Genomic DNA, 13536 nt, shown 5'->3' on the forward strand with positions numbered 1-13536 from the left:
TTTTTTTAACAATCACATTCATCAATGTAGAAAGTACCTAGTCAGAAATATAATATGTTATTTTTAACTGTACATAAAAGTCTAATCACGAAAGCTTCATAATTTCAAAGAAGCAGAAATCGGAGAACTTCTAAAGCTCGATGTGCCGACACAAAACAGTTGGGAAATTAGTTGATTTTAGTTTAGAACTGATTAACGGAGAGTTAATTGTTATAACAAATCTAAGAGGTAAGACTACAACTGGGTATACCATTGAAAACATATTAAAAATTGCGCCAAATACTCTGTATAATATTGATATGACGAAATATTTCTAAAGGATTTCTTAAAATTTTAACAAAACTTAAACAAATTACAGTTTTCATAAAAAAACGCAATTTAAAACACCCTCCCGTGGCATACCCCACCGCTATCGGCCGAAACGTTAGAGACAGTATTAGTGCACCGATGAACAACAAATAAAAATGACCAACTAACACCGACTCCACCTCACTCCTAGTCTTACCTTGAGCTGCGCTTGTTTGTGCTGCAACTCCTGTTCTAGCTTCTCGTTGAGGTCGTGAAGGGAAGTGGATTCGCGTTGCGCGTTCAGGTATCTCTTCTCGAGCGTGGCTATCCTTTCCTCCTAGAAAATGTGGACGTTTCATATTTAAAAGAGATAGACATAACTGTCTTGTTTACTCGTTGCATTTTAAGTGCGAGTGACATCGGTATCTGTTAACTTTAAAAGGCAAACGATTCTCGTAACTTAGCACCTTTAGTTATGTTAATTGTTAGTAGATTTTAACATAAATGATACGTTAAGATTGCACAGATATAAAACTTGCAAAAAAAATTGTTATAAAAAAAATTGTATTCATTTTTTTGTAGTGGAAGATTCAAGGGACAAGGGCTTTCATAAAAAGTGTTAATTGTATTAATAGCATAAACAATATGGCATTTATTTAGTAAAACCTTTACAAGGTCACTATGTCATAAAAGTAGTCACATTTCCCATATTACAATTATTTCAATGTTAATATACCTGATCCTCCTTCTGCGCGACGTTCTCCCTCAGGTCCCTCTGCAGTTTCGCGCACTCCTCTTGCTTCTTCGTCAACTCCTTCTCCCCTTTAGTCAATCTCTCCTCGAGGTCCGTCACCTTGTTGTTCAGTTCGGCGACGCGCCGCTGCCACGAGCTCAACTCTGCTGACTGGAAACGATAGTCATTTTTTAGTTAACCGTGTAATTGGATTAAGGAGAATGTGTTACTAGGCTGCGTTTACTTTGGAAATTTTATACTTAATTCAGTGTTAAGTTTAAATGCATTTTTTTTTCTCCTTTTGATTCTGTTATGTTATAGTTATAGGAAATAGTTGCGTTATGTTCCTATTATTATTATTTCTGTTATACAGATATACTGTTATACAGTTTCTTACAATTATTACACAGTTTCAATAACAAATGACCTTTGGTAATAGCTAATATGTAACAATTTATTTCACGCCTATATAAATTCGAATTCATTACATAAAATTCAGTATCAATTACAACGGTATTCTAAACCCTTAACTTTTTGTTAATTCACAAAGAAATATCACACGAAAGTTTGCGTAATAATTACCATCGACTCGTCGACTATCGTTTCAGTAAAAGCAGCCTAGCCATACCACATATAATCCCACTAAACGTATACACACAATGTAAGCTGAAAATAATTACAAAGATGGTGACACGGGCATGCATTATGCGTTACATACAGACGTCATAGGTCATTGGTGAGCGAATACATATGGCTAGGTATATAACTAGTGAACTAAATACATGTGTACTGTTTATGTATGTTACTGTATAGATGATGATGATGATGATTACTTGCGTGAGAATATTGTACTGAAGATGGAAATCTTTTTCACACAGTGTTCAGAATGCAATAATGTATCAGCATAACGTAATTAAAAATTAAGACGATAATGGCAGAGCTTAAAAGTACATATTTCCTGACGCTTTGTGGGTGAAGAGGTGAGATCAATACCACACCTGCTTCACTTATGATATTGCCTTGAACGAAATTTTTTAATAGGGGCTTTAAATGTGAATTATTATATATTGTTATACTAAAACTATCGATTGAAATGGTTAAAGTACCGCGAAATCGTCCGATTTTCCTTACTTCAAATTAATAATATGTACAAAAAGCAAAAGTGCTGGGTTTTCATGTATATATGCATATTATGATGTTAGTATATAAAGCAAGTAATGACCATACAGTTAATGTGGGTGCCAGTGTATTTGTACAATATATGATACAACACGCCCTAGTGCTTTTATTGAGAACGACGCAATATTCAAAAGACTTTCCAGTTTCAAGAATTTCTTTGCTAAATTATCACATCGGTCCATAATATACCAGCTAGTAGTTTGATTTTTTGCTAGTATCGAAAATAACAAGTAATGTAAGGGAACGGCCCTTATATTTAAATTGGAAACTAACTCTGTTTGTTTCATCATAATACCTTAATCACTGAAGCGATGTGGATGAAATTTGGTAGAGAGATAGTTTAAGACCCGAAAAAGGACATGGGATAGTTTTTACAACGGTAATCCTAAGATAACGCGAATTATAAACTCCGGTATTGTGGCTTTTTTCGAGTACGCGGGAGAGGCTGCAAGTAGAAAGCTAGTGAATTATAATCATGTGATCTGAAAAGGATAAGAAAAGGATTGACGACGGAAGGAAGGAATGGTCTGGGACGGGTGAGGAAAAGGAAAAGGGTCTCCATGTACTTTTAAACCTTGTTAATGGCTTTCATCATGTCTAACATATTATTTTATATTATTCAATCTGTCTCACAAAGCATTAGGGCGCGTTCGCGGTACGACACATGTATATTGTAAGGCCAATATTATGCTGACCTGTTTAGCGATCGTGTTTTGTAGCTCAGTTAGTTTCTTGCCACTCTCCGACTCACCGTTAACACTACTCTCCTGTGCCAACCACCAAAATAAAATGTTTTTACAGCCTTTTCGCATAAAAATATAAAGTTGAACTCTATCAGCCGAGATCGAAGGTTGAAATTTGTTTAACATGATAACTTATCTGGATTTACAGCTGGGGAAATTATATTTTTTGCGAAAGCCGTGCCAAAAACTAATCTAACATCTTTATAAAAACCTAAGATTTATATTAAAGTCTAGTATTCGATCTAAAACATAAAAATAACTATTTCAACATTCGCTTACGAATTTTATTTTAACAAACAAGTAAAAAAAAAAATGGTTGCCTGTAAAGTCAGTTACGGGCGAAGATTTTACGTGACAACGTCTTTTTCTCGGTAGAATATTTATTGATATGAATATTATTAAATTGCACAATAGGAACAAGGAATTGAATGAAAATAAGAATTGCACAAATTTTAACTATAGAAAATATTATTTGTTTACTAAAAAGACAGAGTCAGAGACACAAGCACGCGCCGATTCAATGCGCCTAATTCTCTAGTGCTGCGCGCGCGGCGGACCGATCATAGTTCGGTGACTCATCGTAACGTTACCGGGCGTTACACTTTTTCATGAGTGCCTCCGAGCCGCAACCTAATTTAAGACGTTGTCACGTCAAAAACTATTTTTACTTTGCTGACGTAACATATATTGAAATAGTTATTTTTTTATTGAGTTTAAATCATTAAAAACCACATACATAAGCACATTGATTAAAAACCGGATATTAAAACACAAAAAACCGTATCAATTGATTGCGTCGAACAAGATTTTTTCAATTAGACACAATTTTAATACAGACACATCTAAATTTCATGAAGCATTTTTGCTATAAGAGAACACATTATATAGCGATACTTACCACGGGCTACTCATTAGTCTCTTATCAGTTACAGACTTGCATGCTACACTTAAGTTAATTACAATTTCGCACATAACAGTCTGTATGGATATTATATAATACACTATTTTCTTAGGATCGGCAAAATCCTATCCAAATATTAACTAATGGAAACTCTCACTAAGCTCCTTGTAAATCGTTCAAATTAAATCACTGTCCAAATAATTGACTTCTCATCGAAGAGAATACAAGACCATCGATATACTCGTATTCTTCTCTGTCATATTAAGCTAAAGTTGAAAAAAAATTTTTTTTTTTTTTTTTGTTATTTCCACATAACAACTTCTCGCATTCGTGCTACAAAGTCAGATTGTTTTTATACAAATAATACACGTATTGAATTATTTAGTCTCATTAGGTACATACTGGGTACTATAAATTAATTGTATATTATGATTTTTTGTTGTTTTTTTGCTACAAACCACAGCCGCACACGTATACGAGCACAAAACTAGTCACCTTAGCCTGTATCTGCTCGCCGTTCTGCTCGGGCGAGCCAGTGGACGCGGTGCCGTTCTCTTTCGGCTTGTCGTCTTGCCCCGACGACGTTTTGTATTGCTGCAACTGCATGCGTGTGTTATGTTATGTTACTTATAGTGGTTTCAGAGGTTGGTCGGTTTAAACAAAACGAAAAAAAAAAACAAAAGGAAATATACGCTTTCATATAATGTTTTTCGGTGAAAAGTTGTTTAATATCAGTTGACATCATGAAGATTTATTTGTAATGTCTTCATAGTTTACATTAGTAATGATTATAACCAATAAACTATTGGTTTGCGTAAATATGGGATATATGTATATGTAATCAGGATATATGTTTTAATAAGATTATTAGATGAAAACACTAACTTCTTCTTTGGTTAAAGCCAACTCCTCCTCCAGCGCCGTGTTCCTCTCTAACGCAACTCGTAATCTCTCGCGGACCTGAAATATACATTTTCATAATGTTACCGTTGATTTAGCATTATAGCCCTTAAACATATGAATTTTAAGTATCAAATTCATTTACTTATTTTCATTTAAATTCTATTTCATGTTCTTCCAAACAAAAGAAGAAGACAGAACATTGAAATTCACAGTCAAATAAAATCATACCTATAGGTCAGCTATCTCGAACATACCTTCCTACAATCTGTAGTTTTCAGTTTTATTTCTTTGCTTTGCCAAAAGAAACGTAACCTTTGGGCTTTGATCAGTGAGAGCAGGTTTCGCTTTGACGTTGTTTTTTGAATATCGAATTTTAACGTAGCAGTATTAAATTAGCGACTATTGAAGTGACCTTTATTAAAAATACTTCTATCTCAGTACATTAGAAAAACTTATGAAGGACTTAGGTGATCAGCCTTCTGTGTCCTGTCAGACCGAGACTTTTTTTGTGCGTCTCCACCGGGAATCGATCCGAGAACCCCCGTTTCTACGCTCACGCGTTAACCACTGTACCAAGGAGGCGATCAAATCTATGAGCATAAGGAATTATAAAAATCTCAACTGTCAAATATACATTCAGCGACGTTGCCTGAAGCGTATGAGATAATTCGTATGAGATAAGGACAGAAGGAAAGGTAGGTGTACCATTTATTACACCGACAACGTCATAAACTCGCAAATTCACAAACTTTATCTCTTTATAACATAAGCATAAGAGTAAAGATAGAATATTATAATAATTAACAGTGACTTTATGAAATTCCCCTCAGTTCGCAATCTTATTTGAATGAATTTCCATGCATGCTGGAAGCGAGCATGTGTGGCGGGTATTAGAAACAACTCAATAGTATGGCAATAACATTGCGTAGTCACCGTTAATATGATATTTGATGATGGCGTACATAACGGTCATTGTAATATAATTAGTAACTGTATAGGTACTGGGTAAATAGAATGATGGGCCTATATTTATTATATTAGACTAATTAAAAGTAGATAATGAGAGCTATACCATCCTATCCTATCCTACTAATATTATTAACGAAAGTTTGTAAGGATGTGTGTGTGTGTGTTTGTTGCTCTTTCACGCAAAAACTACAGAACCGATTGCAATGAAATTTGGTACGCAATTTTTATCCCGATTTACGCGGGCGAAACCGCGAGGCGCAGCCAGTGTACTTATAATTCTATATATTATCTGTCCTTCTTGAATTAAATTGAATAGTGAGGAGGCTCTTTTATAAATGTTAGACAATACTAGCAAAAAGTGATGTTTATATGAAGTTTTCTAGCTGAATTATCAAACTTCAATTCCTTATAAGTTTCATGATTGTTACCATATTATATAGACATGAATTAATATTGAAAAGCCAAGTCCGAACCTATAAGTTCCATAGTTTATAAGCAAAGTGTACCATATGTATGGATTATCCTATAGTTTATATGATAATTAGTGATTATGAGTTACGAAAATATAATAACAAAACTTACGTTTAAAAATATCAACTAGATTTTAAGATCGCTCATTGGTATTTATGGTCCTTCTAGTATTCTAACAGCCTGTTGGCTGCTTTGTTGGCTGAGGAAGGTTCCTGTTCCATACATGCGAAACAAACTTCCTTTGTTTATTTGCTAAGCTATACGCTACAACCGCTCGAATGATTATCACGAAATGTTGAACAGGAATAGATCAACAAATCACAATCTCCTCTGCGCCTTATCACATAGCATGTAATTTATACTAGGCTCCCAACAACACGTAAGTTTGCAACGATAACTGGGTCACTCCATCTTGCCTTGCGAAGTAATCACCGATTCACTTGGTGTCCATCCACACACATCCACATACTATCTGTCACACACACGCACCTTCTCGTCCAGCGCCTTGTGGTGCTCGAACAGACTCTTGAGCGCCTTGAGCACCTCCACCTCGGAGGAGACGCCCGACTGCGCGGCCGCCTGCCGCTTCACGACGGTCATGCGCAGCGAGCGCTCGTGCCGCGACACCAGGCATTCTAGGTGCTCCAATAGTAACTGGAATCATTTTGATCATTGATTAAGTTTCTGGTTAAAGGGACGTTTCTTTTTTCAAGAAGTATAATTTAGTACTAACGAAGGTTTAGTGGGTGAAAATAAGGTTCAAAATCATCTGAATATTTATTGTTTTTGAAGCACAAGTATCAGCTAGCTTAAGCTTAAGAATTGGTTTAAGAAATATTTTACAGAGATCATATTATATTATAACAGACGAAAGCAAAAAGTTAAGGAAACCTCATTCTAAATTGTGCAATTAACATAACAAGAAAGTAATTGTAGCAAAAAGAATCTAGGCATACATAGGCATAATTCAAAGAATATGCCTATATTTAGTCAGAAAAATGAATTAAACACCAATTTAAAATTGAAAACGTGCGGCTCACGAGAGCCGAGATTCATTTAAATTTAATTAATGACACGAACTCTGAACCGTTCAGTCGCTGCTCGTTTATGATATTTATTTTCTAAAATCATCGCGAATGTATTCATTTTAACATTCGGAGTAGTTCAAAGAGGTGTAGCGTAGGTGGCTTAGGATGTACGAAGGTCTGGTTGATAGGTATACGAATAAAATGAACCATATTTAATAGTTTTCGATGCGATTCTACGCGGAAGAGGCTATATAAATATAAGGGAAGCTGTTTAAAATCAGATTCGTTTTTCTTATAAGAATTACTACATAACCAGGTCACCAAATATAAAATTAACGAGACCCTTTACAATTCAATCCACTTGAATTTTCTTTCCACTATACCTTAAAATATATCATTTGTTAAAATCGAAGTATGTAATACAATGTAAATAAAGGAATAATAAATATATATATATAATAATGAACAAAAATGCTTAAATTCGTTAAAGACGATTACCAAATAATCTAAATATATATTACTCTAAGGTGACTGAGATAGTGATCTATCAATGCACAGCCCAAAGCAGTGGACGGATCAGGAAGAAATTTGACACACAGATAGATGTTATGACATAGGCACCCGCTATGAAAGAATTTTGTAAATTCTACCCCCAAGGGGATAAAATAGGGGATGACATTTGTACCATGAAAATTTATTAAGACCTGTGGGCGGAGCTGCGGGCCACAGTTATTTATACATTACTAGCTGACCCGGCAAACGCTGTTCTGCCTAACTCTTATCATTTTGGGGTATGAAAAATAGATACTGACCGATTCTCAGACATACCCAATATGCACATAAAATTTCATAAGAATCGGTCCAGCCGTTTCGGAGGAGTTTGGTAACAAAACACCCAGGAATTTTATATATAATATAACTAGCTGCACCCGGCAAACGCTGTTCTGCCTTACTTTTATCATTTAGGGGTATGTAAAATAGATGTTGGCCGATTCTCATAGATACCGGATAAGGACAAAAAATTTCATCAAAATCGTTCAAGCCGTTTCGGAGGAGTATGGCAACGAAAACTGTGACACGAGAATTTTATATATTAGATAACAATACAGTTACTCCTATTGAAAAGTAGCAGACAATATAGAATACGTGAAAATAGCTCATAAAATAACAGCATATACAATAAAGCTGCAGATGTGTACGTCTAGACGGCGATGCTAAATAATGTATGTGTATAAATATTTGCTGGGACCTTACAATTGAGCTGAGCAAAGTCGAGCCGCTAAGACGTAATGTATACGGGATAGGTCTGTAAACAGAACTTTATATTCATGATTGTATTAATTTAAAACGTACACGTGTGTGGCTGAAGTTTAAAGTTTATTCGACCAGTAGGAAGGCCGGTATATTTACAAGACCAGACTTCGAATTTTCTAATATTTCCTCGAAATAGAGAACGAAACGTAGAATTTAAGGAACCATTGCATATTAAGACTCATAATCCATTCACATATAAATTTAATTTAACTTAATATTCAGCAAATCCATAAAAATAAATTTAAAGATTCATATTAACTTAAAAAATAAGCTTAACCCGTGAATGAACAAATAAAAAAAAGCCAATCATAAAAACTCCAAACAATATCAGTTAGCTCTGCAACTTCGATATTTGTGAAGACACAAATATCCTCCCCATACAAGCGTTACCCTCACCGCGTACCATGATACGCGCCCCACTCCCCCCCCGGGTATTGCAACGCGACCGAAATTGTTTACGCCACATTTTAGCTACTTTATGGGATAAGTTGAATTGAAATTTAGAGGTCTCGAGCGGTCCTCAGCGGCGTTCTCAGGTGCGTCTTTTGGTATCAATGAATCGTTATATTAGGGTGCGAGTAGCTGAGTGTTTATGGTGTACCGAAGGTCATAACCAACAGGGTCTTTGCTATGGATTATAGTACAAAGATACTGTTTTTGCAATATTATATTTTGGTTGACTAATAAGGGTTGTTTATTGCAAAATAGTATCGATTGTATAATGATAATGTGAAGTATGAACTAATATAGTACTACACCCGATATATTTACGGTTAATTTTTAAATAATTCATTTGCAAAAATATCTATCTGCAATGTCAGCAGCAGCTCGTAATTAGAAACAAACTCCACACATGTGCCGCATTTGGCGAACAAACATAAAATACTTGTAGAGTCTGCCTCGTTCGCTTCATTTATTATTTAAATTATATTCTATTGTTTTTATTGTGTTTTATATAGCGCAGTGCAATATTAATTTTTTTTCCTACTAAACAATGCTTGCATTTTTAATACTTCAGAAAAAATGACATCTGCTTGGTAAATCTAACTTTAATTAGCCCAAATAAGGTTGAATTTCAAATACATACTTAAATCAGCACTTACCCTGGTGTTGTTCCTCTCCGCCTTTAGCTCCGATATCTCCTCCTCTCTCTCGAGCAGCTGCTCCCGCGCCTGGTTCAACTCCTTCGTGAGCGTTGCGAACTCCTGCGAACAATATGCATTATGTGTTATCATAGATATCTTTACAATATAAATAATGACGATAGAAAAAGATACGACTGCACACAATTGCATCGAGCCATTAGACTCCCGGAAGATTAAACCCGGAAAATATCACAAATCTCTTCAGGCGTTTGTTCAATAGATAAATATCATATTAATTCTTATTAATAAGAGAGTAAAATAAATATTTTCCTATGATCACTGCACTAATTAAAAAAAATTCAACAAGAGATCCAGTTAAACTTCATTTTGATCTCGGCTATAAAGGCAACCTAACGGCACAATCAAAGAATCCTTGGGGACAAAGATCGAGATGTCATCGTGTAAATACAACACATTTCCGTCATCTGGGCCGGAACGCCTTCAAAGCGTCAAATTAACGCCTCCGGCTCGGAGCAGCGTGTTTAGACATAGGGAGCTACTGACACTGGAACAAGCGAGAGAGACAGCGGAGACTTGTATTTATAAATTTATTGTTCGAAAAAACATTTTGGTTTCGGACTTGTGTTATAATTCTATTTTCCGTTCCATTGAAATTATTTGTTGTATAGGTTACTAAATATGACCAAATAGAGTTAAGGCATTTCATTCAATATACTCTAACTTTTAATACGCACATTAGTACCCTTATTCAAAAGTGATAATGTGAAAATTGTTGATGGTAACGAAGAAATATTCAATTAATTGACTTTATAACGGATTCAAGTTGAGAACTCGATTACAGTAACACAACTTCCAAATCGCTTAAAGCATACAACCGCTATTCTCAGACCGCGCCCCGTATCTTACAGAGTTGTCGGAATCCAATGTTTGCTCCCACGGAGATCCGCTAACGCGCGAAGACTCGCTATGATGCGATAACTGAAACCTGGCTTTCACTGTTTATCAATCAAATTGGATTATTTAACATCGCAGCACTTTCGTCTGTTCTCCCTGTTGAGACGGAAACAGTTTATATTATCATATCACCGTTTAGTATTAGTTCAACGTATACTACATAATAATTAAGCATCTTTCAAGCTATTATCACAAAGTTGAGATTATGTCAAATTGACGTTAAGCTTCATGAATTACTTAAATTTATATTCAAATTGAGACTGCATGTTGATAACGCTGTTTAAATAGGAAAACCCAATCAAAAACACTAGTGTATATTGTGAAAAATATCCGTTAAATAGGAAATGCCATGTTCCTTATTTAAATAAACGTATGCTTTATTCTGAAAAAAAATAAATTTAATGAACAACGGTATTATTGAGTTTTATTTTGCACCTCGTACAAAGTTGAATCAATTCCCATGTCTTCCAGAGGTTGGTAACAAGAACAGGCAGTGAAATAAGCGCATTCATCCGTTCTCACGGTATATGCTAACAAAATCGGATTTCAGTGCACGTACCGACTAAGTGCCGGCTGAACTTGGCCAGTTGACCGAATCGACCGTTGAATATTATAGGCTGGTACATAAAAGAGGATAAACACGCCTGTTTCGTTGGTTGATTTCGCTCGTAGACAAGAAACGAAGGACATAAATACTCTCCTACCTAGCATTGCTGGTATTATAATACGGTAGGATGGATATTTTGAAAAAATATCTTATATATAAAATTCTCGTGTCACAATGTTAGTCTCTATACTCCTCCGAAACAGCTTGACCGATTCCTCTGAAATTTGGTAAGCATATTGGGTAGGTCTGAGAATCGGCTAACATCTATTTTTCATACCACTAAACGATAAGAGTAAGGCAGAACAGCGTTTGCCGGGTGCAGCTAGTATTATTAAAATTTTTCGATCGTATATATCAGTCTTCGTTCATCATCATCATCAGCCCATATATTTTCCCACAGCTGGGAAACAGGCCTCCTTTGAAGATTCAGGCCATAATCCACCGATCTGGCCAAGTGCGGGTTGGCAGATGCTACATGTCGTCGAACTTTTGATTCCTGGACATGCCGGTTTTCTCACGATGTTTTCTTTCACCTTTTTTAAGCTTACGTAATTCATTTAATTTTAATCACGTCCTTAAATATGCCCAATAATATTGGTGTTACATTATGGCGTACAAGTATCGAATAAAATCAATATTATCATATAAAATCTCTACCACACACATACATATATTTATTATTGTATTGTCATTAAACATAAGTTATGCGATCGGTTCGAAAAGCAGTTACTACAGAGAGCAGCCGGCAAAAAGCTCTGTGAAAGAGCAACTCTAGCATCATAGCAATATAAAAACATATATAAGGATTAAAAATCTACCATAATTGTATCTATCATCAGTCTCATACGAGCAAATGTCATACGATTGGCTTCAAACTTCACGGCCAATAAAGCCAATAATACCGGTAAATCAAATTCAATCGCAACCCTTCAACCAACCAAATCCCTTATCCAATCCGCTCTCTATTGGACTTTATGATTCATGAAATATGAAAACGTTTAGGCTATTTTTTGTTAGTAAGAAAAACGAGCGAACGTAGTTAACGTTATGAAAGAAACAAACAATGGAATTTATAGTGTATACTTTTGAGAGACGCTCTCAGAGCGAAGCAGGTTCATAAGTCATTTTTGTTTTAGCGTATAGGCACATGGGCATAAAATAATCCTATTGGCATATATGTCAAAGCTTTTCTCTGACTTATTACTAAAATTGGCTAGAATTATCATCGTCAAAAATAACAAGAGCCTTGCATAGGTAAATTAAACAAAAAACAAAACCTGAGTGCATATGCATGCATTGCCCGAAAATTTCATTACGGAAAAGTCGGTGACTAGCCCAGCTCTATCCTTCGTCTATTCTTCCTGGTCGATTCAATAGCGACTATGTATATACTGACTTAGATAGAAATTTTATTTCTTATGTATTATGGATATAAGCGGTCTCCATGTCCTTACCCCACAGCGGGGAGTACTTAAGAATTAATTTATGATCACCGTCAAAATGATGAACAAACCGACACCGAGTTCAATAGATAATTGTGTCAATGGTGTCAATTTAACAAGCGGTCGGAGGTCTGATAGGACACTCCCGGGCAACGGAAGCCCCATATTGATATTGTCGATGAAGATAATTAATTGGATCTTTCAATTAAATATTTTACGGCACTGAGAATGGGAAGAAACGTTTCTTGGTGAAAACTGTTTATTTTTAAAAGCATAAAGTATATATTATCATTATTAAAATATATACGGCAACAAGAAAACCTATTAAGATAAATCACTCATAAAATGGAAATTAATAGATATATACTATTGTTAAATAATGTGTTACTATTATAAGAATTAACATTAATTCTACAGACTTTTCGTAAATAAACTTGTTCCCAAAGTATTACAAAGGTACGATTAAAGACCAAGATAAAATCTAATAAAATACCGCCTCATGATCAAAATTTTTCTATTCTTTCAAAATTTCTCAAGATAAAACGTACTGATACAATCACAACTCGTACTTTGTGATCCTGTAATTGGTTTACAATCCTAATTATCAATAAAGCTTCCAGTAACATAGTGGATGGGTTAAGCTAACTCTTGGTAGTCGTCAGAGTGGTAAAATTTAGTTGGACCGACCTTTCTACGCGATTACGACATCCGTATACATTACAAAGTTTAACGATTCGCCACTCCTGAATCCGATCCACTCGCAGCGACTTCCACTCAGCGGTCCGCCATCAATCCTGATTGCGGCTGTGTTGAGAGGAACAATTTGTTGCTTGTTGGCTTCAATTCAATGCGAATAAATAAATAATTGCTCTGCGGACGGAGAGCGAGATTTGCGTAT

General features: G+C 35.3%; 1 protein-coding gene across 1 annotated transcript in view; it reads right to left on the reverse strand.

Moving 5' to 3' along the window:
* LOC119834040 (liprin-alpha-1) overlaps positions 1–13536 on the reverse strand; it is a 99813-nt gene that overhangs the window by 18985 nt on the left and 67292 nt on the right. The window contains exons 2-8 of the mRNA XM_038358316.1: positions 9633–9734; positions 6677–6841; positions 4730–4804; positions 4340–4444; positions 2896–2967; positions 1025–1192; positions 506–625 (exon numbers count right to left, since the gene is read on the reverse strand). Coding sequence (XP_038214244.1) covers positions 506–625; positions 1025–1192; positions 2896–2967; positions 4340–4444; positions 4730–4804; positions 6677–6841; positions 9633–9734 — 807 coding nt within the window. The remainder of the gene's footprint in view (positions 1–505; positions 626–1024; positions 1193–2895; positions 2968–4339; positions 4445–4729; positions 4805–6676; positions 6842–9632; positions 9735–13536) is intronic.

Source organism: Zerene cesonia, chromosome 18 (assembly GCF_012273895.1).
Source record: "Zerene cesonia ecotype Mississippi chromosome 18, Zerene_cesonia_1.1, whole genome shotgun sequence".
Taxonomy (NCBI): Eukaryota; Metazoa; Arthropoda; class Insecta; order Lepidoptera; family Pieridae; genus Zerene; species Zerene cesonia.